This window comes from Apaloderma vittatum, unplaced genomic scaffold (genome assembly GCF_000703405.1).
Source record: "Apaloderma vittatum isolate BGI_N311 unplaced genomic scaffold, ASM70340v1 scaffold308, whole genome shotgun sequence".
In the NCBI taxonomy this organism is placed as follows: Eukaryota; Metazoa; Chordata; class Aves; order Trogoniformes; family Trogonidae; genus Apaloderma; species Apaloderma vittatum.
Genome location: NW_009731007.1, coordinates 103,285 through 128,416, shown reverse-complemented (window position 1 = coordinate 128,416; position 25,132 = coordinate 103,285). Strand labels below are relative to the sequence as shown.

Genomic DNA, 25,132 nt, shown 5'->3' with positions numbered 1-25,132 from the left:
TACTGGCCAAAGAACAAGAACATGGATAAAACAAATTTTGAAGCAAGACATGGCTTTCCAACATATAAAAATAATTTACCCAACGGCTCCTTCCAGGTATTGATTTTGAGAGGTTAAGACAGAAGTCACAGTCTGATTCAAACTGAGTTATTGTCCTCATAGTATTTTTCCATCTCCTTGATTTAAATAGAAGATACTCCAGTGTGTGTTGTGATGGCATTGTAGAGCTGGGTTGTGGATCACAATCTTACCTCTATCAACTCCAATAAATTAACCACTGAAATATTCTATTGTATTTAATGCCAGGTTTTGATTATGAAGGTGGTCGGTCTTTTTAGCAAGTAACTTGTGAAAGATCTTCAGCTGCTAGAGAAAGGGCTGGGAGTTTAAAATGACACTTTTTTTTCTAGTTTGAATCCTAACCCAACTGTTTCAAAGAGAACTGAGTTCAGCATTTGCTGCAGGAATAAATCTTGTTATTAAATGACACTATGTGTTCAGTGGTAGACTGGAAATACAGATAAGAATATTTACACGTGGGAATTTGAAAAGTCAAACTTAAAGACTAAAAGTTGGATGCCTACCTCCATATTTAGCTATTTAAAAACATGGCCTTATATTTCAGAGATATTTAATTTTTATTAATTAATTTTTAAGGAGTCTGTGGCTCTAAGTTAGGAAAACTTTTCCTTGAAAGGCAGCAAGGCTTAAGTTTCTGTCTGAATTTGTGCATAAGAGTAAATGAATGCTGAAAGGAAAAGAAAATTGTGACATTCTACACAGACTTTCAAGGTATAGAGGTTTGAAAAAAAATCTTGGAGGGTATAAACAAGTTTAATAGCAGATTTTGTCTGGCACTCAGTAATACATTGAAAAAAAACAAAACAAAACAAAACAAAACCAGCCAATCTTTCCTTGACCATGTACTTTTATGATTGCCTTCGGCAGGAAAAGCAATTGAGAGATTGCAGTGTGAATGTACTCACTGTGTTAAAAGGAAAACCAAGCCTGTGAGTGAGTCTTATGAAGCAGTGGTGTTTGGGTTAGTAGGCTGTGAATATGATTTTCTGTTACAAATATGCTCATTACTCCATTGATGACAGGCTAAAGTGATGCTGGAGTTGTCAGCAGCACATCACGTGTTGATGGGCTCCATTTCTTCCCTATCAACACAGCAGGTACTGGAGAAATGCAGGAGGTTTTGCTTCCCTATGAAACCATCTTTCTTCACGTGTTATATTCAGCCAGAGCACCTTAGACCACAACTGTCAGGCCAGTGCCTCGCTTTTCCATCCCGCTGCATTTCTGGGGTCCAGTCCTTTTCTTCTTTTGGTTTCTTTGGATAACTACAGATGTAAACTATGTATAAATGATTAACCAGCAAGGTCTCCTGACTCAAGTGAGTGGCATTTATGAGGGATTTATTTTTAACTTGAGACTTTGGATTTCAGTACTTCGACAAACAGACGGAAGAAAGATGCTGTTGTAATTAAAAGATGTGAATAAACAGTTAATTGTGCTCTCCTTTTTTAAGTTGAGGTTATTCTTCTCTAGAGTATGTAGAGGTCACACATGAGTTGATTCAGAAGCAGCTTTTAGCAAAGCTGTGAAAAGATACACACTCGGAGAATAAAAAAATACACTGTTTGGCAACGTGAACTGTGCTTGGGAATATTAATATACAGCTCTGTGTTTCTGATAAGCATCATTAGCTGACATAGTGAAATAAACCAGATGCCTTTAAATACGATAATGTTTGCCACTGTTTGCAGCAATGCTGAAGCGAAGTTTATGAAGGCATGCATTGCTGCTTGAAACTGAAACAACAGAAGCCTCTGCATGTTGTTTTGATATTCAAGTCCAAAACACACTATGCTTTTCGAAACATTTGTAGTGGTTGCTCTCCTTTCTTACACAGAAAGGAAAAACAAGGCCTAGAACATCCAAACATGAATGGCAGACATGGAAACAATTATGTCTGCATTAAGAACTTGAATATGTGGTCTGATTTTGTGTGCATATGTATATACATTTTGATAAGAGCTCCACATGCTTCTGGCACGAGAAGGGAAATTCAGCATCCTTGCTAATGGGATGACAGCGACGGGTGTGAAAATACACTGCAGAAAGTTCTGATCCAGTCTTTTGATTGTGTAGTAACAGCGATAACGCTGGTGGAAAACTGCACTGGTGTGAGTGAGAGTCTCCATGGGTGGCACAACCTGCCACCACATCGTCAGCTGTAGGAGTGGAGCACAAAGGTTGCCAGTAGGTTTTTACACTGATAATGAAATCAAAGAAAAGCTCAAGGTTAGGCAAGCACATACTAGGATTGCTTGGCTAAATATGCTCTTCTGGCAAAATACTGTTAGTGTGGATGTAGTTCATACTCTATAAACTTCTGTCTTTTCCAGCATAATTTACCACATACGCACTGAATGCTCTCCATTAAAGTAGTTATGCCAGTAAAAGCAGGTTTGATGGTATAACTACAGCGCTAGAAGCTTTGGTGTGATAAACTGCAGATCAGGAATGCTTCTTCACATTTCTGATTTGTCTAATTCTGGTGATAGATAGATGTATAGATTTGGTCTTATACATTCTTCACCTCTATTAAATAGAGTTCTGAGAAGCAGTGGAATTCACATTTTTTGACAAAAGGTTGAAATGTTTTATTTTTTTCTTTGTGGAGGATGGATGGGGTTTAGACTTCATCCCAGGCACCAAAACATACATATTTTTCATTTACTACAACGGCAGAGGTTCAGACATGTTTTGATTCAAGAGTCAATATGTTTGAAAATTATCTTGGAAAGCCAGCCGAGCATATAATCTAGAAGAATTCTCAGACATGTTCTTTGGCTTCATTGGTGTTGATTTCGGCAAAAACTACAGAGGATAAGTAAAAGTAATAGAACATTACTGAACTGTATTTTGTAAAACTGTTTTTTACTAGTCTCTGTAAAAAGTTACACTTTAAAAAAAAAGAAGATGTACTTTTCCTTAATCATTTTTATGGAGTCTGTGTAGAGAATGATCACCAGATGTCCCCTGGACAGGTAAAGTGTTTGCAGCATTTTGTCACGCTCGTCCCTTTGGAAAGTCCTACAAGTCTTATATTTTTTAGTTTCCTGAACAAAAATAACAGAATGTGGATAGTGCAATTTGCTATTAAAAAAGAAAAACTTGCAAGATTTCTAAGTAAAATGCTTATGGTAAAAAGCATTTTAGACAGAAAAGAGAGGAATGTGTGAATTTAATGTCTCAGTGTAATGTAATGGCAACTGAATTTGGAATATGTTCGTAAGTTAAATGCATGTTGCTGGTGCATGCAAATTTTGCTTTCCAAATTAAATCTTTTAGATGTTGCTTGGAGAGGTATTGTTTTTTTATTTGTAATGTAGGCAGCTGGGATACTTAAAAGTAAGTAGAGAACTTGTAATAGGTTGTTCTTTTAACTTTATCTAGCTTTCTTTCAGAATCAGTGCTTCTGTACCTAGATTAAACTTGTTAAACACAATTCTATTTCTCTTGAATGTTAATGTGTATTTTTAATTATAAAAAAATAAAAAAGCTCTAATTGTAGCTCTAGCAGCTGATGCAATCCCTAAAGCCACGTTTACAGTAATAGTTTAAAGGAAAGAGTTTCCTTTTGCCTCTTTTATTTGGGTCAGGATGGCTACAGCTTTAAATACTGTTTCGGCTGCTACAACTGTGACTTAAAAATTAGATTTCTATTGAGTTTCTAAATCAGAACTGAATACCACCCAATTTAATATTTTTTTTAAATAGAAAGTGATAGTTTAAATTGGCATTGCAGGAACTAATGTGGTCAAGTTAAAAACGTTTAGGCTGTACTTGTTTTAATAAGTATACCTTACCTTCTATAATTCCCTTAAAAAATCTAGGTCAAAGATTCTTTGCATTGTCTAGCATTCCATTCTGACAGTCCTTCTCTTCTGCAAGTCAGAAAGTAAACTATAAATACTTCTTGGTCTATTTTGCAGATCTTTTTGACTTTCACTCAACATACCTTTCTGTAGCCAATAAATCTCTATGCGGAGTTTGTTGTCTGTTTTTTTGTGTTGTATTTTGTTTTGTTTTTCCCCAACTTATTCTAATATCCCTCATCTCTACATACGTGGCTGGTAAGGACTGCTGAGCGTTACGCAGCCTGATACTTCATCCTCTCACCTAAATTCACATCTTTGCACAGCTCATGGGTGGAAATGAGTTTCGTCTCATCGTAGTCCCCCTTTGGCTGTATCACAAAAACCACCAGACAGTTTGGCACCGTTCAGCTGCGTTGGCAGCTTCCACTTGTGAGAAGCCTACGATTGGAAAAGCAGCAGGGGTACTGCAGGTCAGGCTCGAGATGGATTGGCGGAGCTGCGTAGGGGAGCGTGCGTGGTGCCTATCATACTATTTTTGGCTCAGACAAATGTTATTAATCCTTCACTTTTGTAAGCCCTAACCTCATTCATAAATTTAACACAAAGAAGTCTTTTTAGAGGTGGAAGTTTGAGGGACAAAGGGAAAGGGTTTGGGTTGTTATCCCGGGGTGGTTCTTTCATCTCTGTAAGTAGAAACTTAAGGTATTCTGCATAATAATGATGGAAGCATGCTTGGATAAACTTCATGCTTTCTTTTTATTTCTCCTCTTGCATTAGGTGAGGAAAACATATGGATATGCATACATGTAAGGATTACATCATATACTAAATACCACGTGGATGCAATAAACACTCGTCAGAGATACTTTAGTCACGCTTGGGGAAAGCAAAGTAGAACATGATGGCAATAATGTTGGATTACTAATCCCTTTAACTATATTGCGCTCTTAGACATCCTTCTTCTTGTTTTTCTTCTCTCAACCATTTTTCCAATACAGAAGGAGACAGTGGTTTTTATGTGTTCCCTACAGCAACCAGTTGTGGGGTTCCGAGTTATGTGTCGTTCTGTGCTCTTGCTTTACAGTCTTCCTGGGTGGTTCTGTGCTTAGCTAGTGTCATTCAGCCATCCTCGGTGTTGTTTTCCACCAGACTGTCAAAGTTGCCACTTTGAATCCCAGAGTGTCTTTCAAACCCCGTACTGGATAATTTACTCAGACTGGACCCTGATTTGCTTCTTGGTGCTTTCTTGCAATAAATTCATAATGCAGCCACTATTAGCTGGTTGCTGAGGAACTGACATCATGTAGAAAAGGTCATTTAGGGTCTTCTCAACCATAACATTGCCATTTCTCTGATTAATACAAATCACCACAATTTATACCACCCACCTTCCCAAAAAAAACCCGAAGAGCCATCCCAACAAACCAAGAAAGAAACAGAAGGAAACTCAGAAATTGTCGTGCTAAGTTTTATGTCAGCTTCTTTTGTACCTTCCTTTGTCTTGAATTAATAAAATTTGTCCCAAGTGATAAAAGCTCTCAGTACAGTATTTCTTCAGGTAACTATTCTGTACTGGCTCAGCTCTCATTTCAGGCAGTACACATCCAGAATAACTCTATCTAAGGCATTTACATGTTTTTGAGTGCACAGGCATAGCCTTTTCTGAGAAATTACCAAAATTACTTCTCCCACTTGCCTGCCTTCTTTTATTTTCTATTTTAAGTATACTTACAAGTTTAAGCTGTTCAAATTTCTGACATGCTCTTGCCATACCACGAAGCTTCATAGTTGTTAAGATGTGTTGAACCTCAATTTTAACATATGATATACCTTGAACTACATCTTTGAATTCTATTTCTGATTTGAATAGGTGGATTCTCTGCCTTCCACCCTTTTCTTTTAAAATTTACTTTTTGCTTCAAGCAGACAGTGGGAATTAAAGCAGAATTCTGGACTAGATTTTCTGTTGTGGTGTACTAATATTAGCAATGAGATTATAAAATGAGAGAATTTGGGACTCGGGGATAAATTTGCTTTCATTGGAAAAACCTGCCATCAGCTTTAAGACAGTAAATACTTGTTTCTAGAAGAGCAGTCAAGACTTGCTTTTGGAATCATAGAGTGTTTTGGGCTGGAAGGGACCTTTAAAGATCATCTAGTCCAACCTGCTGCAGTGTGTCCTTTAACTAGGTCAGGTTGGTCAGAGCCTCATCCAGTATGACCTTGAATGTTTCCAGGAATGGGTCTTTCCACCACCCCGGGCAACCTGTTCCAGTGTTTCATCACTCTCACAGTAAAGAATTTCTTCTCGATATCTTAAAATCTAGCCTCTTTCAGTTGGAAACTGTTACCCCTCATCCTATCACTATGCTCCCTGGTAAAGGGTCCCTCCTCTTCTTTCCTATAGGCCCCCTTTAAGTACTGGAAGGCTGCTATAAGGTCTCCCTTCTCTTCTCCAGGCTGAACAACCCCAACTCTCTCAGCCTGTCCTCATAGGAGAGGTGCTCCAGCCCTCTGATCATTTCTGTGACCCTTCTCGGGATCTGCTCCAATCCAATCCAATCTTTTCCTGTGCTGAGGGCCTCAGAGCTGAACTCCAGGATGGGTCTCAGCAGAGCAGGATAAGGTAGAACTTAGGCAGTCTGGCACTTTGCTCTGTAGATTATCTATAAAGGATGTACAGTCTTCCAAAAGAGAACATTACAATGTCTCATGCAACTCTGTGCCTCCTAACTGAGAGGAGATAAGTTTGTGAAGGAAGCAAAAATGGGGATTTAAAAAATTTTCATCTTCATTTGAATCTTGAAGCCTAAATTCACTATAAATTCCCAGTTCTGTCTGACATCTCAGGAAATTCTGTCTGAAACTTCAAGAAAGCCGTTAGCCAGCACCAGTGGTCTGGGTTTCATGTGACTGCGTTAGCGGCATGATCATAGTGCTGAGCATGAAGGCAGTGCTACAAATGTGCATCAGGAGAAAGAGTTGGGGGAAAAATATGTATTATTTGTCAGCATGCTGTGTGCTGCTCTTATGTGTCTTACTTAAAGCAGCTAGCAGTGCTGGCTTGTCCCTGTTGGACGGAAACAGTGATTTACTGGAGAACGAACAGAAATACCTGTAGTTTTATGTGAATCCCTGTGTTAATGGTGTCATTTTGGAGATTTGGCATGTTTTTAGATTGAATTTGAACCTTGTTTAGTATGATTCAGTTGCTCGCCACTTCTGTTAACCAAAGATAATTTCAAACTATTTAGCACCATTCTAAACGTGATTAAGAAGGTCTAGAGTATGTAATCCATGCTCCAGGAAAGCAAAAAAAGATGGTGGTATTGCTTCCTGCTTTTGTTGTATTTTCCTCGTTAATACAGAACTCGCATTAGCAGAAGCTAACCTATATTTGATTTGTGAAAACTTCAATGACCTGTATTATGTTGAAACTTCATAGTGAAATCAACAGTGAAAATTGCTTCTATTTGAATAAATGTTTATAAGATTGAAAGGATGATAAATAGGTATAGAGATATTACAGGATATGGGTTTTTTCGTAGGACTTTGAAATACGAGGTGTGTAGAATCTTCTTGAAACTACAGTTTCATGCAAGAAGCGTATGTGTGAGAAAACAGTTGTAGATCAATGCACACACTTAAAAATTAACACCTATACAGTAATCAGAAAATATGGCCTAGAGGATTTGAGGATTTGGGGAAGCATTTTAAAGATTCTTTTCCTCAGGTTGCCTCCAGTTTCTTAAATGCTGTTTGGTATTAACCATATGTCCTCTGTCTTTTTTTTCCTCTAAGTGTTAAGAGTTAGTTCAGTTAATAAAAATTTTGTTTCAAATATCTCTTAAAAATGGGTACAAGTTTGGAATTTGGATATACCCAGAAAGAGGATCCTTGATTCTTGTTTTCCTGTATGGATTTGAATCTTGTGTGCTCTAGAGCAAGCAGAACAAAAATGCACACCCCCTTTAAAGGTAAGACAGCAACAATGAAAAGAAAACCCACACAACTTTGGGGAGCTATTTATTTTCATTGCAAGTTTCAACAGCACAAGTTTCAGAGACATGAAGCTTTATTTTTAGTACTATTTAAAAAAGAGAATAAAGAAAGTGAGGCAGAGAAGAAAAATTAATGTTATAAATTTTAATTAAACTTGGGAAAGCAAAAAGTCCAAACTTAAAGCTGCCCATTTGGTCTGACACTGTCCTTAATTGACCTTGCTGATCTTACCAAATAGAGTTTTCACTCCATTCTGTATTTCTTTACTTCTGAGTATTTCAGGCCAGCCTCTCGTGTCACTGTAACATAGGGATTTTTAATATTTTTTTTTCTTTTGTGGTTTAATTGTATGAAAAAATTTTGTGCTGTATTCTTGGACCTGTACAGATGGTTCTATGCCAAACATATTTGTTTACCGTGGTAATGTCTGAGTTGCAGTGTGCCAGCTAATAAAGGGATTTATTTAAGGAACAAGGTGAATGACTAAAACAGATGTGCCAGTTGGGTGAACCATTAAAAGAATCTTACTTCTCAGCTTTATGTAGAGGTTATTTTTAATGCATTTCTGAGAAATCAAGAGTAGTTGCAAGGATGTTTCTGAGACAGCTGAAGACATCTTGTCAGTTTTCTTGGGTGTCTTTTTCCTGTGGACTTAAGACACATTAGTCTTTCATCTGTCTTACTGAAGAATTTGTGAAGACAGCAGATAAAAGTCCTGAGTTTCGATGTCTGATCAAGTATTATAATCTCATAATGGATTTTATCCTGTTTATAAATTGAATGATTCTGTCTTTCAGTTGTGGGGAAACCTATTTTAATATTCCTGTAATGCAGATGTAGATTTATGTAATGTGATACGGATATGTGTCTTAATTCCATGAAAATCCTGGGTCAACCTACTGTAATAATACTAAAACCTTACACATCTTACCCTGTTTTACCAGAAACAGAAGCACTCTGGCTGCTAAGCATTTTAACTAGGATTGGTGTAGAAGTGCTTGAGAGAGAAGCTTAACCTGTGACTTAAATACTGTTAGCCCAAGCACTTCGGCTGGTGGCTTCCAGAAACTCCACTTGTTCTGCTGCTGTTGATATTTTTGACTGGAATACCTCTTCTTAGAAATTGACTTTTGTGAATTAGAGATTTGTAATCTTGTTTCTTAGATGTTGATCAGTTCAGCTGGGAAGAAACCAGGAGACTGTGGGACTGCTAAAGAGAAGTTAAACAAACAAACTGAAAGCATGTTAATATTTTTTAAACTTTAGTTTTTTGGGTGTACAAAATATTTCTACTGAATTTCCTTTAGTTTAGGAGTTACCTTTTTTAGTAGATGAGGAAAGGCTAACTTGAAAAAATTCAACTTGTTAGTTGTGTTGCTTAATACATGTTTTGTTTTGAATTAACCAAATGAGGGGCTGCTTAAAGTACACACCGTACTAAACTTGACCACATACTTGTATGCCATTTTGAATAACAGCAGTTTTTAGGGACTTGTTCTCGAAGCTGTGCTCTAAAAGATGAAACAGTGTAGTCTGTCTGTCTGTACCTATCTGTTGCTGTTTGTCTCTTTCTTTCTATTTGACTTACCAGCTTTTATGCCATTTATTTCCTGTTCATGGCACCAGGCAGAAGGAAATCTCTGTTCTCTCATTTTTGCCTTGTGTGACTGAGTAATGCAGATAGTATACTGGCTCTTATGTGCTTGTACTAGTGGCAGTATTTCTGATTTAGAAATAGCCATTTATGTATGTGAAGCCTCTCTGGTATTAATAAAGGCAGAATTTGTTCCTTCATTAAGAATAATTGAAATAGTGGCTTTCTCATTTTAGGTTAGTTGTGGTTTTGTGTAATCCTAGTACTGAAAAGAATCCAGAGAGAGCACAGAAGTCAGTGTTAGTGTTTTCAGTGGGCTGCCGTCCAGACAAATTTATCAAAGGCTGGCTGTTTGTAGGCAGTGATTGTAATCTGAGCTGAGCTCATCTGAGCTTAAGTAAAAATGAAAAATGTGCCCCCTGGTTAAACATTGCAATTAAGGATTTCAGGGGGCTTGGTTTTGTGAGGTGAAGCATCGATCTCATAGCGGTATGCTTGGTATTAAATTGTAGAGCCGTTGGAAGGCAATTTTAGAGCCATTGCTAAGCAATTAGATCACCTTTCTTGGGATTTCAGGACTCTGTTCATCTTATTTAAAACCAAAGAAAAGGCTGCTTTGAATAGTAGCTTCCTTCATTGTCTGAGGTTTGGGCATCATATTAAAGCACCTAAAATACTAATCTGACGACACAATATTCTGGCAGAGGGGAGTATCATGACTCTAATTTGTGCAGCAATCCAAGAAGCACATGACAATTTTTTCAGCTGTTTTTATGAGATACCTGCCCCATAAAGGTGAGAATGGCTGTATTTGTTTAAGAAAAAGAAAAATGAACAGAATCACAGAATGTCAGGGGTTGGAAGGGACCTCAAAAGATCATCTAGTTTAGCCCCCTGCCAGAGCAGGATCACCTACAGCAGATCACACAAGTACTCATCCAGGTTGGTTTTGAATGTCTCCAAAGAAGACTCCACAACCTCCCTGGGCAGCCTGTGCCAGTGCTCGGTCACCCTCACAGTGAAAAAGTTTTTTCTAATATTTTTATGGGACCTCCTATGTTCCAGCTTGTACCCATTACTCCTTGTCCTGTCATTGGACGTCACTGAAAAGAGCCTGGCTCCGTCCTCCTGACACTCCCCCTCGACGTATTTATAAACATTAATGTGGTCACACTCTCAGCCTCCTCTTCTCCAAGCTAAAGAGACCCAGCTCCTTCAGCCTTTCCTCATAAGGGAGATGTTCCACTCCCTCCATCATCTCTGTGGCTCTGCACTGGACTCTCTCAAGCAGTTCCCTGTCTGTCTTGAGCTGAGGGGCCCAGAACTGGACACAATATTCCAGATGTAACAGAAGGAAGAAGTTTTTGTAAATGCCTAGAGGTTCATAATACCCTACCTCAACTGAATCCTGTAAAGTTAGCTCCTGCAAAGCTGTCTTGTTTAGCAGTTACTTCAGGTTGTCCTGTTCCAAGGTAGACTTCAGCCCTAACTTTGTTTAAGACCCTCTTGACATAATTAAGACTTAAAATGTTAAGCTGACCTGATCAACCTTGACGTTGAACTGACTAAAACTTGTGTTTTATATAGCATCCAAATGCTGTCTTCTTTCTTGAAGGACCATGTTTTGAATGCAAGGAAATGCAGTGTAGCTGGATATAAATTTGAGTTAGACCCAGAACAGGTTCCTTCTCTCTTTTGCTGAAGAGATACTGAATTGTTTTTATTTATCATGCATACTGAAGCCCTTGATCTTATGCTTGGTTAATCATTTGTTTTCTTTACTTCCACCACTGCAGGCCATACACACCTATGAAAGGAGCCCTTTCCACTGTGTGGTTTGACAGGTATAAGATCTCTAATGATTGTCCAGAACACATTGAAAGTATTGATTCTATGTGCCGGGGACTTACAGACTTGATCAACGATGAGATTAAAAGCGGTATTGCAAAGAATAGGATACTAATAGGTAAGAGACACTTATTTTTAATTTGTTTATTGTGATGGTTTTCAATTGTTGAGGGAACATCTGCTTGACTTCGATGGTTTACTCTGTTCTGAAAGCTCCTGAGCATGCCTTGCCACTGCTGAACAGCCTCTTCAGCAGCCAATCCTCAAGAATATTGAATCAGTATTTAAACCCGTATCAGGTGGGAAATATGGCTAACAGTAAACAGTGTCATCAAAAATGTAACTTAAAACTGTTTTTATTGTAAATAGTAGTTTGTAATCGTTATTTAAAATACAGAGTGGGCAGTGATTTACTTTAAAAAGTACATATTTTTACTATTTCCTTTTAGCTCTTTTCAAGGATGGAAAAGTATACTTTCCAAAAATGACTTTGCGGAGTGAAAATGTAGCATATAAATAACCACAAGCTTTGTCTAACTGCTCTAATAATTTTGGGTTAAGTTGGGGAAAAATTTGCATATTGTACATGGCCAATGATAGGACAAGGGGCATTGGGTGCAAGCTGGAGCATAGGAGATTTCACAAAAACATTAGGAAAACTTTTCCACTGTGAGGGTGACAGAGCCCTGGCACAGGCTGCCCAGGGAGGTTGTGGAGTCTCCTTCTCTGGAGACGTTCAGACCTCACCTGGACACGTTGCTGTGTGACCTACTGTGGGTGATCCTGCTCCGGCTGGGGGGGTTGGACTAGATGGTCTTTCAAGGTCCCTTCCAACCCCTGACATTTTGTGGTTCTGTGATCAATAAAGGTTAACACTTGATAACAAGTGAAGTATTAGCTGTCATGGTTCATATGTGTCTATCTTCCTGTCCCTCTTAAGTTCCATGAATTTCCAGTAACTTTCACAATGCTTCTGTGAAATAGGTAGAGAGATACTGAGGCACAGGAGTTGAGGGCAGTGGAGTAGCCTGTGTTGGAGAGGGAATGAGAATTCATGAGTCCTTGGCTCCCTGTCCCATCCTTAGACCACAAACTATTTCAGGTTGGGGAAAAAACTCTTCATGTGGGAACTTAGAAATTTATGGCCAACTGAGTCATGCCATCAAAATCCTGCGTGGTGGAGCCACTACCATTCAGCCTACATGTTCTCTTGGTCCAGCCCCATGTTGCTCTTTGAAGGCCTCTGTTTACTTTCCCTTTCTGGCTCCTTACCCTGGCTGCAGAATGCCTTGTTTTGGACGTCTGTCAGCACAGTCTCTTTGATCTGTCTTTCCTGTGTTATACCTGCTCGCTTGGAAACAGCTGAAGAAGTGCAGGTGCCTTTCTGTAGAGTGAGCTGGGAGATGTTCTGTGTACAGATCCAACTTGCTACTAGGCTTTTTTTCCTTTCTTTATAGCCTTCAAAATTAGAACTAGTGAGACTCTGGAGTATGAAAGTTGGTTTTTTACAGGTCATAAGCAGAGTAAGGAAGTTGGTATGCACTGATTGTTTCAGCCCAGGGGATTCTTTGGGAGTTCCCGTCTCTGTGTGTTTCCATTCCTCATCTGTAAATCAGAAATAGATATACTTATTTTCTCACACTTGAGAGCCTGGATTTCAGCCTTCTAGAGTAAGTCACTGTTTCCTTGTCTCTGTGACAGAGACTATGAGCATACATCATCACATTTGAACCTAAGATTTGTGCAGCAAGCAAAATAAGACAGCCCTGTATTAGCACCAACCAGAACGGGACCCATGTGGATGCATAAGAAATTGAATTGTGGCTGCACAAGAGTAAGTGTTCTTCCATGAGAATTTTGTACCTTCTCTGCACTGGTTTTGATGATTAACCAGTGTGTGATGCAGTGGAGGATGAAGCTTTGTTTCTGTGCGTAGAGGTTGGCTTTAGTATCAGTCTTGAGTCAGCCTCATGTGACATTCTTAGTTGTTTTAGACGGGACTTTGTGTGAATTATTGCCCATCTTCTGGCATTGTTTCTTACAGGAAATTGGGAATTCTGTAAAGGCAGCTGGCAGCTTTATAACATTTTTTATGAAAAGAGAGTGTGAGGCCAAGATGTGGTAATGAAGATGTAGTCAGTATGCCTGCACCAAACAGTAATGTCCACTGGAAAAGGAGAAATGAGTGGCCTGAAATTTTTATGAGTTTGGGAAAGATTGGTGTACAGGAGATAATGGAAGATATGGTCACTTACTTAGAATGTCAGAGAACTACATCCTCTCAAATGGTTTTAGATTTCTCTTTGAAAAAGTCAAGAATATCCCTCTGGTACAAGAAGAGGACACATGAGCTAAGAGGTAGGGAGCAAAGAGTGGATTTCTGACTGCTGGTACCATAGAGTTGGAGGCGGCAGCTTTCTTGAGGTGAAGTGAAAAAATATGACAATTATAGCAGAGGAGACCATGCTGAACTTTTGCCATGAGTATTTCCTCAGTGTATTCAATGACGTTGAGTAATGTTGGAGATCCATAATGGGAATGGTGGTACGCATTGCATTATGGAAAGTAGAGACAAAATAGTTGAGAGAAGAGACTGGAGGGCTTGGGACTCTGTGAAGAGCAGTGGGGTCCTTTTCAGGTAGGTCACAAAAGAAGCCAAGAGAGCCAAGAGGTAGTTACAGGGAGTTAAATGGTTGTTAAAGGGTTAAGGAGAACAGGGTGGTGGGACCCTCTGTTTTGTAATGAGTGGGAGTTTTAATGAGTGGAAAGAAAACAAAATGAGCATGAGGAGGGTAACAAGATTGAAGGTTATGGTTTTATATGGGATGGCGGACTAGAAATTACAGGCTGAGGATGAGTGTCAGATGTTGTTAGATGAGGGCTCGCAAGGTGTTAGGCAAGCAGGAAGGTGGGCAGCTGCTGACAGCTCAGAGGTGTGGGATAAGAAGGCAAGATCTGAGGGAGCACTGTGCAAAGGAGAGTGAGTGGGAAGAGAGGGGAAGCAGGACCAGGCTCTCAAGCAGTGGAAAATGAGAAGCCCAGCACCTGGTGTTCTGGGGGATGATTCTCCTTCTGGAATCACTCAGACTTTCCACAAGGCTCAAGACTGTGGGTGCAGTAAGATCATTTGTCCTGAAAGAAATTATAGCCTGTGCTGTTTGTTTCGGTAGTGCACTTAGCTCTGAAACCCACAAGTGGCTGCTTGTAGGGCAGAACTCTAAACCTGAGGATGGAGTCCACGCTGTGGTGCAATTCCACTTCTCTTTTGCTATATCAAGAAAAATATTGATGCAACCTTGTTTTTAACAGCTGCTCTGTGAATCTACTTCTAAAGAATTCAATTACTTAGTTTACTGGAGGTTTAATCACGTCTTATTATTAAAACCTCCATATTGATTTAGTGTAACAGTTAGCACAAGTGGTACATGGCTCATCTACCCATTCCTACTTCCTTGCAGTTTCATGGGTTGCTTTCCTATTAATACAGTAGTCTTTTGAAGGAGTTCTACCTTGGTAAACCAGAAGTGTGTTTCCCCTGACCTTAGAGGAGGATGGAAGGAAGACTGACTGCAATATATAATTATTCAGGAAGAATTATATCATCTCCAGAGTTTGATAATGGCAGTCACTTTTTAGCCAAACATTCTTCTTGAGTTACTCTTACTGGTCTTGCTGGCTAAAGCACTTCCTGCAAATAATCCTCTAAGTAGGTTTATGTTGACTTTGGAGATAAAAGAGGATGATAAAATTAGTCAAATTCTGACACTTGGAGATTTGATAGTATCGCTTCTTAAAAACTGGATGTATTCCTTCTTTATAAATGCCTGAATTCATTGCTAAATTAGCAAAGCAAGCAAATAACCACAGTTTGAAATGTGGGACGATAATTTCCTTTTCTTTTTAAAGCTGAGTTGGTTTTTCAGGTGCCAGTGGTTTTTCTTTGTTCTGTTTTCTGTTTGTTTTGTTGGGTTTTTTAAACTGCTCCTATAGTGATAGCTCACTATAAAATAACTCCACTTAGGTGGAAATTGTCAAAGATTTAAACCGTCTTATTCAAGAATATGTTAGAGGCTCTTGAAAGAAATGGCCACTTCACATTTGGAGCATGCTGATGGTGTTCCCTTTAGTCAACTGCACTTCAGTGAAAGACAATCTTTCTGTTCTCCTCTTCTTGTCCCTAATTTAATGCTACTTTCCTACTTTTAGAGGTCACTTTTTGTGTAGTGCCGAAATGCTGATCCAAGCGTGTTGGTCTCTGCCACCTGTAGTCACTTGTGTAAGCAGCCAGTGAAAATAAACTTTCCATAACAGTCCTGTAGATTTGAGTGGACGCCAAAACACACATGCATGATTTCTGACCCCTTCTACTCTAACAATAACACGAGACACACAACCACTTTTTGTTTATTGCTAGGCTTGTTACATAGCTACTGAACCATGGTGGAAGCAACATGAAAGCTCTGTGCTTCTTGTAAATATTAGCATTTCCATCTCTCTCAGTGTGTGTGAGAATGAGCTATCTTGGCTTTGACTTCGCAGAGAAAGAGGATTCTGTAAATATGGGAAGATAAGAAAATGAGCAATAAATCGTTAAAATAGGCAAACTACTTCACCTACAATCTTGATATTTTATGTCTTTTGCTTCTAAGCCTTTTGCTGTTGCTGATCCTATCTTGTATCTTCTGTCTTTTTTAGGCAAATGTCTTTCATTCGAAGGCACTTACTACCTTGCTTCCACTGGGTAAATCCATGATTTTATATTGCCATTTGTTACTATGATTCAAATGAGGTTTCTCTTTCTGTACCACCCATTACGTGGCTTTGTGGTTCCTCTAAATTATGCCTGTGAGATGCTGTGCTCAAAGCAGTACTGTTAGTCCATCTCCACCATAATATCAGCGAACATTTCATTAATTTTCAGTGGGTCAGCGTAAATTTGCATTGCATTTCTACTGCAAGGAAAATGTTTGCTCCTTTTTTTTGTTTGCACCTGAACTGGCTGTTTATTTTTCTTTTGCATCTCTATTGCTCGTTTTACTTCCTGATGTGCAAGCGAGAGACGTTAGCAAGTGCCTAGTTCTATTTCCTTCAAAAATTATTCAGTAGGAGATACAAATGCTAATAATTTTAACCAGAGGGTAGGATCCATCACTTGTCAGTTTGTTTCCCAGCTCTTGAGGGTGTCTGTACTAAATGTATCTAGAAAAGAGGATCTTTGAAAGGTGGCACATTTTCAGTTTCATTCTGCATGGTTAATGACAGTGAAGATTAAGAGTAAATAAGGCTCACAGCAGAAAAATCAAAAATAATTCAATCATGATATTATCATCACATATTATCATCAGATAATGGCTTTGGGAAGAAAAGAATTATAAAGTGAATCAAATTCTGATCTTTTCAGCCTTAGTAGAAACTCTGTTGAAAACAGATTCTTACTCATCTTCAATAAATACGTGAGTTCAGTGCAAAATGAAATGGATAGATGGGCTTCTAGAATGCTTGAGAGGCGTGTGTAGACGTGCTGCAGGGTGTACATTAATTTGTGCTTTCTTCACAGTCGTACCTACAGGATCAGAGAAGGGTGAGAGGCTTAACAGCATTCACTAATCCATCTCTGTGTGTCAGTGCAGGTTCAGCTCTATTGTGCCAAATCCTTACCACAGCTTTTCTGACTTTTTTGAAAGGATCGAGATTAACAGAAGATTCACAGCTTTCCAAAGCAACCTGTTCTGTCCCTGTGTGTCACTATTCTTTGCTTTAGAAAGCCCATTTTCTAGTTTCTCTTCTGTGGCTCAATTTCAAATTATGGATACTGTAAGGATAAAGAGAAGGTTCTTTTTTTCTTCTTCCGTGCTGTGCATTTATGCTGACTGTAAAAGTGACAAGTGTTTCAGCAGGGCTGTGCTGTCATCCTCAGAAACAATCAAGAGAACACACTAGGTAAATAAAACACACTAGGTAAATAAAGCAAGCCATAAATTTGATAGAGTAACATCTTAGTAAAAATTGATTTGAGCCTTTTCATGAACTTTACTTCCTTTCTAGTGAGAAAAATTATGATTCCTTCAGTACACATGCTGGGTTCCCCTCTGCTACCCATATCAGTTAAAAATAAAACTATAACTGGTCCTGGGTTTACTGCGAGTTGTTGCATCAGAAACTATTGTATGCTTGTTTTTACAAAAAGGCAGTAAAACTTGTATCACTTAAATATGCATTTTAAAATGTATTTTGACTGGTGATAAAGTTGAATAGTAAATTGATTCACGTTCCTAACAAGGGGAAGTAGCTGAGCCAGTCAAGGGAAGTTGCCGTTGTTCTTACAAAGACTCTCAGTTACAGAGTAGCAAACAGAAAAAAAGAGACTATCAAAGGTGGAAACCATTTGTTGCAGTTCTGCTGGTGTTTCAGGTTAGTGTTTAGTGAAGTTTCGTTAATAGATTAAAAGGAGAAAGTCACTGCTGAGACAAAGTACATGTTTGAGCACTTACACATGAACAATGTTCGGGAAGTTCTGTGGAGAAGGGAATTTGCTGTTCCACTGGCATTTGTACTCTTCCCTGATATTCATATATGAACACTGTTAAATATATATAATACTTTCATTCATGGATGAAAAAGGAAGGTCGAGACAGAAAGTCGGCTTCATTGCAGATGATGTGTAGAACAAGGTTTTGCTGTTACCATTAATAGAAGGTAAATCACAGACAGACCCTAGGGAGAGCAGAAAGTGAACCAAAACGTAGCTTTGGGGAAAAATTCCTGATAACAAGCTGATTAAATTAACTGTAAGATGAAATATCTAAAGAAGGGAGAAATTGAGAATGAAAAATGCTGGGAGAATAGAAAGAAAATGAAGCAAGAGCATGTAATGTATTGTGATGGTAACAGAACAGGCAAAGACAATTCTAACTGTGCTGGTGTAGCCTTATACAACAGAAGAGTGTTTGTCTCTCCTTGCACTGTGCTGGCAGGGGCACTGTGTGCTGTAGCATGCATCTCTCGCCACTTTGTTACTAAAGCTCTACTGACAAGTTTGAAAAAATACAGGGAAGATGAAGAACAACTATTAGAGACGACCTAGTGAAGCAATACTGCTTAAAATAATGTCCTGGGTTTAGCTAAAACCCAGTCCTATTTAGTGATTTTTACTATTCAGTTTTAGTTTCTTCTAAAAGGCTGCACTTTCTGAAGTTAACAGCATGTTTTCGTAGACAGTGCCTGCTACTGGCAGTGATAACACCTGATGTTTACAGTTACTGTCTGGGACTAGTATGTAGACAGGCTCTTGCTTATACTTATTCCTATAGTGACCAAGGCCACTGCTGGCTCTGTGTGCCACGCTGGGGGTGCCGGGTAGTAAAGGGGGGTCACAAGGAAGTAAAAGGTTGCATGTCCGGGGAGTAATAGACAGGACAGGTGACCAACGAGAGTATTCCATCCCATATACGTCATATTTAGTATAAATTGAGTGATCAGGAGAGTTTCTGGCCTTCTTCCTTCTTTGTCCTTCTTCTTTGCCGTCTTCTGCAATGGCCGGCGTCCAGAGAGGACTCTGTCCGATCTCCTGCTTTTGATCCGGATCCTGAGTTCCTGAATCCAGCTCCCTGTATCCATCTCCCCGCCGCCGCCGCTGAGCCTAGGTTTTTCCCAGTGCCTCCTGCTCTGCAGCATCAGTGGTGATTGGTATCGGGGGAGGGAGTCGGGTTTGATATCGGGCTATTATCTATAGTTGTATATAGTTCTTTACTTCTATCATTCCACTATTATTTTCTATTATTATTGTTTCATTAAAGCTGTAGTAGTTTTTTTTCTTCTCTAACCCGAAAGTCTCTCTGCTTCATTCCCTTTTCCTTCCCATTTGGGGGGGGAAGAGGAGGTTAGAGAGCGTCTGTCCGTGTTAGAGGCCAGCCCAGCCCTAACCCACGACAAATAAACACTCCAAAACCCACCTCTACGCCCAGGTCCAAATCTTATCTCGTCAAAGTCTTCTCCTCTTTCACTTTTGGTTCGGTGCTGTAATGAAGCGGTTTCTACCTCTGCTGCTCAACTTCATGCAAGAAGAACTCCAAGTCTATCTCTGCAAGGAGCAGGACACCTGTACTCAGTGCAGATGGCAGAATTAACGCACTAAATGTCTTGAATAGCTAAAATTTGTTTCCTATGGCTGTGCTTTCTAGTGTGGGAAACAGTTTTTATCATGTTTTAAAATTATCCTGTAAAGACCGAAAAAGTGATCTCTTGTTTCTTCAGCCCATAGTCATTATCTATAACAAATTGACTAAAGCATTTTACAGTCAGATGTATAGGACTCGGGAAGAAATTGGCAATGTTCAGCCTGTGTTTCTTAGAAATGTGTTTTTTCTGCAAAGAAGAATGAAAACCTAAAGAGCTTTCTGAACTCCGGAAGAGATCATTGCAGCACAGGGGACAAGGCAAAGTTTTTAGCATTCTCTTGTATACAGCACACAGGAGAGAGAGACTAGATAAGGAAACGTTTGTGCTAGGTAGTAAAGTTAGTCATTTTCTGAGATGCAAACTCAAACGATGTTAGACCAAATACAAAGGAATGAATAAAGCTGTAGTTTGACAGTAGGTAAATATTTGGTTTCCTGAACTCATCATGGACAAGATTATCACTTCAGACATATAAATGAGGAGCAAATTAATACAAATCAAGCTCTCTAGCAGAAGTGAGCTCAAGGTTTTTTACAAACACTTTGATGTTTAAAAGTCTCCCAAGGCCATTTACAAGCTCTGGAATGAAGGTTTTATCACTGAAAAATGGCAGCTGTGATGAGGATTTTTATTTTATTCAAGCAGGAATAAATTACACATGAGAAATTCAGTCTCTGTTCACTTTGTGTTAACACCATCGTATGGCTGGAGTTACTTTAACATAGTTATGGATTATGTTCCAGCAAAGAAAGTTTTGTTTTTCAGGAAAGTATTGCATAGGAGTTTCCTTCTGATTCAAATTCTTTAATTTGAAAGTGTGATGATCCTGTGATTTAAGGAGATCTTTCTGAACTAGCAAAGCAAGTTACAAGTAGCTTTCTTCTCACTGCAGAGGAATATTGCCTAGAAACCAGCACTACACAGCAGCAGATTTGAGGCCATAAATATGTACTTGAGTGAAATTTCTTTGCAATTGAAGAAGTGCTTTACTTAACTGAGTCCGTTGTATACGTGCATAAACCTCCTTTGTAAGGCAGAAAATTCATGTAAATAGTTAGATGCTTTCCTGAACTGGTATCAGGAGCATTGCAGAGCCAACACTTTCTAACTACTTTGAACCGTTAATCAAAGATCTCTTTAAAAATAGGTACAAGGGGGTAAATGGAAAATGAACTTACTTTTTATATGAAACGTGCTAATGCATTCTGAACTTCTGTGCACATCCTTTGTACTTCTTCAAAGTAGATTGGTCTCAGGCGAAGAGCTTGCTGTGTTCTTAGGTTCAAATGTTGCTGTGTTATTTTTGATCTTGATTAGCACTGATAACACGGTCAGCTCAGCAATGCTGTAAGGTTTATATATTCTTTATGCTGAGATCATGGTATGCATAAGCATGCTTTTACTTTTCTTTTACCTTCTCCTTCCATTCTTACTGTCACTTAATAACGTTTGTTTCCTGTGATGTCTGTACCCCACTCTTATTTTTATTTAATCCAAAATTTGAAGTCTTATAAAAGTTCTTGGCTGAACGGGTCTTTTATGTGTTATGTCAAATTTACACTTACATTGAAATACTTTCATCAGAAACATTTGACTCCAGCTGCAAATGGTTATTTGAATTGTTGTTTCTGAAGCATTTACTGTATGACATTTACTCAGAGATTGTTGTGGTATCAAGTGATAAGGTTTTCCCCTGGAAAACCAAATTCAAAGAACTAGTCCTTTGTATTACATTTTCTCATAGTAGTATGAGCCACATAAAAGAACCATTACCTAATATTCTTCTAAACAGAAGGTGACTGCATTGTCAAAGACTGCTGGTGAGTAATTGCAGACAGCGTTGCCAGATTGTGACTAACTGGGTACACAATTTTAGATTAAATCATTTACAAACTAGTAATGAGTTTTCAATGCAGCTTTTTCTCCTGTGTTCTAAAATACTTAAAATGGGCTTAATTTTATCTGTCGACAAAGTATATCTGTATTTATTTGTAAACAAATGAAAAATGAACCCTCAGAGTATGTCCTACCTTTTGGATTTGGGGATGACAGCATCGTTCAGAATGATCAAAAAGAAACGAAGTTGTAAATGGTCAGATTCCACAGAAGAGAATAAAGGAAACTTCAGCACAAGATCTTTTTGGTTTTACATAATAACTTTGCATAGCTCTTGTATTTTATATACTTTCTCAGAAGGCTGTATTTTTTCTCTGTGAACATGGGGTCAATGGTGATACATTTTTGTAATTGTTATGACACTTGTGCAATATATATATTTCTTTCATTGTACAATTCTTTTAGACGTGGCAAGAGAACACGTCTGGTGGGAAATAATGATGCAGATCCAAGGCTTGTAGTAATATTTTCAATATTTTTTTGTAAAACAAGTTTATTCAAAATTGCAGGTGATGTGAGGTTTTTAAGGTGTGCTCTGAACTTGTTTACTCACATTCATTCCTACTTTTCCCCAGATACCTTTGTTTCTGAACTGCTACTGGGCACTTAGGCATACTGCATTTAAGTTTGAACTGGTCAAAGACTGATTTGTAGGGTAAATAGTGGGTCCTGGCATTATTTACCAGAGATAAGTATCAGGGTGTTATCAGTCCCCTGAATGCATAGCTATGGGATCCCAGGTATATCTTCTAGTGTGAGGATACAGGTCTCCTAATTCATTTAAGGACTGTGTTTGAAAAAGGAAAGCGAGTTTCCAGGCTTCCACATTGTGTGGTCTTGCTCTTTCTCCCTAAGATCAAAGTCCTGTAAGTCAGGAACTTGTAGTTACTGCTTTTGGCCGTAATTGCATCTTAAGACTACAAGGTGACAGTAGAAAGAAGAATCAGAAATTCAGGAGAAATTCAGATCAGAAATATATCAGAAATCAAAAATTAGTATTGTACAGGAGAAAGAAAACCTTTTGTGTTTGGATTAGTCTAGTGTTTTCAGCAAAAATTTCATACACAAATCCAGCCAAATCTCCCAGTCATAACATGGGATGGAGTGTGAGCTAGAAGGGCCTCAGACCTGCTGGGACTTGCAGATAAACGTGCTGGAAGAGGATTCCCCATTAGGAACAGTCTCACCATGACCCAACTGATGTTTAAAAAACGCAACGTTTTCTGCCTCAGACCTTGTGTGTGCCAGAGATTTCCTGTGTGGTCCCAGCATCGAGGGAAGTACCAAAGTTGCAGGGTGTTGTTGGGCTCAGTTTCGGTGCGGCAGGGGCACTGCTTCCTCGCTGGGTTTTGTTTAGCACCTCTGTCCAGCTTCTGCATAGCCCAGAAGTCAACCTCAGAGGACTTAGGTAGCTCGTGTAAAAGAGGCATTCCTATTCTGGAGTCTCATTTTAACCGCTTCTAAAAGATAACCAGATGAAATGGTTTGGTATTTTGTCTGCTGTTTTCTCATGTCTTCTTCAATCCCTAATTTCATGTCTCTAGTGTGAAAAGGTCTGGTCTTAGAATTTTGCAACTAATTAATACCTGTTAACTACCTGGCACCAACCAGTTTTATCACCAGTATCCTGGATGCTCATGCCCCTCTAAGTAGAGCTGCAGTCATAACCTTTCTGCCCGTTGCCATTTCTCTGCTAGAAGACAATTCAGCAGCCAGTCGCTCTTCACCCTAGTCATTACCTGGATACAGCCTATGCACCGTGTCCATGTGAATTAATGCGGTAGTCTGGTTTTCTTTCCTAATAAGTAAGCATTTGTCATGTAAAAATCATCCCTGACATATTATATGATGTAAGGAATTAGTGCAGCTAGGGAGACATGGAACACAGAAAGCCATTTTTTTAGAGATCCTGTTAGAGCTCATGTGGGGTACCTGGAAATTTTGCCAAGTTTATTTATTACATATCTTAAGGTGTAACAAAAAAGAACCTACAACCTCTGTGTACTAGTCTCATGCAGTGAATGTTCATTGGTTGTGTACAATAGTGATACAGTTCTTTCATGTGTGAATGGTACTAGCCTAGGGGAAAAATAACTTGAATAAAAAAACAGTGAGTATTTTCTGTTCGTAAAGTTTTGCTTTGTTAACATCAGAAAATACATGGCCACAGTGTTCAGCTATCTAGTAGGGATCACACACAAATGGTTTCTAAAGTAATGACATTTTTGCTGATTTTTTTTATTTTTCTCTGTCAGTAATGAACCTTCAGCAGTACTTTTGCTATCCATCTTCTTAACTGAATTGTGCTTTCATTTAAGATTATCATAACATTTATGAAACTTAAGATGTTTTTTGATTGCATTGTGTATGAAAGAAACAAGTCTGAAGATAAATATAAATTGGATGCTGGGTTAGAAAGCAAAACTCAATCTTTGTTTCTTTTGTTGCATCTAGGAGGCTTTTCGATGGGAGGTGGAATGGCAATGCATGTAGCATATAGGTTTCATCAAGATCTGGCAGGAGTCTTTGCTTTGTCTAGCTTTCTCAACAGAGACTCTGCTGTTTACCAGGTGAGTGTGTGGTAGACGTTACGGAAAGACTGCTTAGCTAAAAGAAAAATGTGGTAATTAAAACTGAGTATAGCATGTTTTATTGATCTGAGGCAATTAATTAACAAATTAATTAATGTTTTTAACTTATGACATTTCCTGGAAATAGATAAGTGGAGTATTAGGGAAGTGAGGCTTTAAAGCTGTCCTTATGTGATGTTTTGTTGCTTTGTTGCACGGATGGTACAATTATTTTACTCAAAGAAAGTCAGTGTAGAAGGCACATTAATGAACGAAATGCTTTGTAAGTTGTTGTCAGTTTTCAGAGAGTCCATGTAAGTGTAACAATTCTTTTAAAATTTGAGGCAAATTGTTAGTACTCATGGGCTCCATCTGCTGTCATGAATTTTTTCTATTTTGCTCATTTGGAGAGGGATATAGACAGTTCTTTCCCAGTATTTCCTTGTTTGCTTTTGTAGAGATAGTACAATATGACAGCTAAAACACAGGTTAATAAATGAAATGCTGTATAAATTGTCACAATGTAATTGCAATTACTCTTTTAAAAATTTTTGTGAAGTGTCTGACAATGTTTCTTCTCCATCTAGGCTTTGAAAAGAAATGAAAGTGTTGTTCCAGAATTATTTCAATGCCATGGAACTGCTGATGAACTAGTTCTCTACTCATGGGGTGAAGAGACCAACAAGATGTTAAAATCACTGGGAGTATCAGCATCACTGCATACTTTCCCAAACCTAAATCATGAGTTAAACAGAACTGAAATAGAGAAACTAAAGACCTGGATTGTAGAGAAGTTACCTGTTGAAGCAGCAAACACAAAGGAATAAAAGAAGTTGCAGCTTTCATATATGTTCTGATTTCTGTGGTTTTAAGATCATGTGTGGCATGTGTATGCGTGTCCCATATACATTATATAAGCACAGCCTCAGGTAGACACTTATTTCATAAAGTTCTCTTAAGTGGTAAAATGATGGTGCTGGCTCTTAACACTCATTTTATCATACACATTTCTTTTTCTGTTTTCTGTCCAGTTTTTAAATAAACATCTATGTCAATCTGAAGAAAATAATGACTGGTAGTATTAAAACCATTCCTAAATAATCAAAAGAGTATTCAGGAAACATAGCTCTGAATTTCCCAGATAGGTGTGA

General features: G+C 38.6%; 1 protein-coding gene across 1 annotated transcript; it reads left to right on the top strand.

Moving 5' to 3' along the window:
• On the top strand, nucleotides 1–24,826 carry LYPLAL1 (lysophospholipase-like 1). The gene is made up of 4 exons (XM_009874994.1): nucleotides 1–96; nucleotides 11,286–11,455; nucleotides 23,866–23,981; nucleotides 24,569–24,826. The coding sequence occupies exons 1-4, from the start codon at nucleotides 50–52 to the stop codon at nucleotides 24,806–24,808; spliced, it is 573 nt and encodes a 190-aa protein (XP_009873296.1). The 5' UTR covers nucleotides 1–49; the 3' UTR covers nucleotides 24,809–24,826.
• Nucleotides 24,827–25,132: the final 306 nt, after the last annotated feature.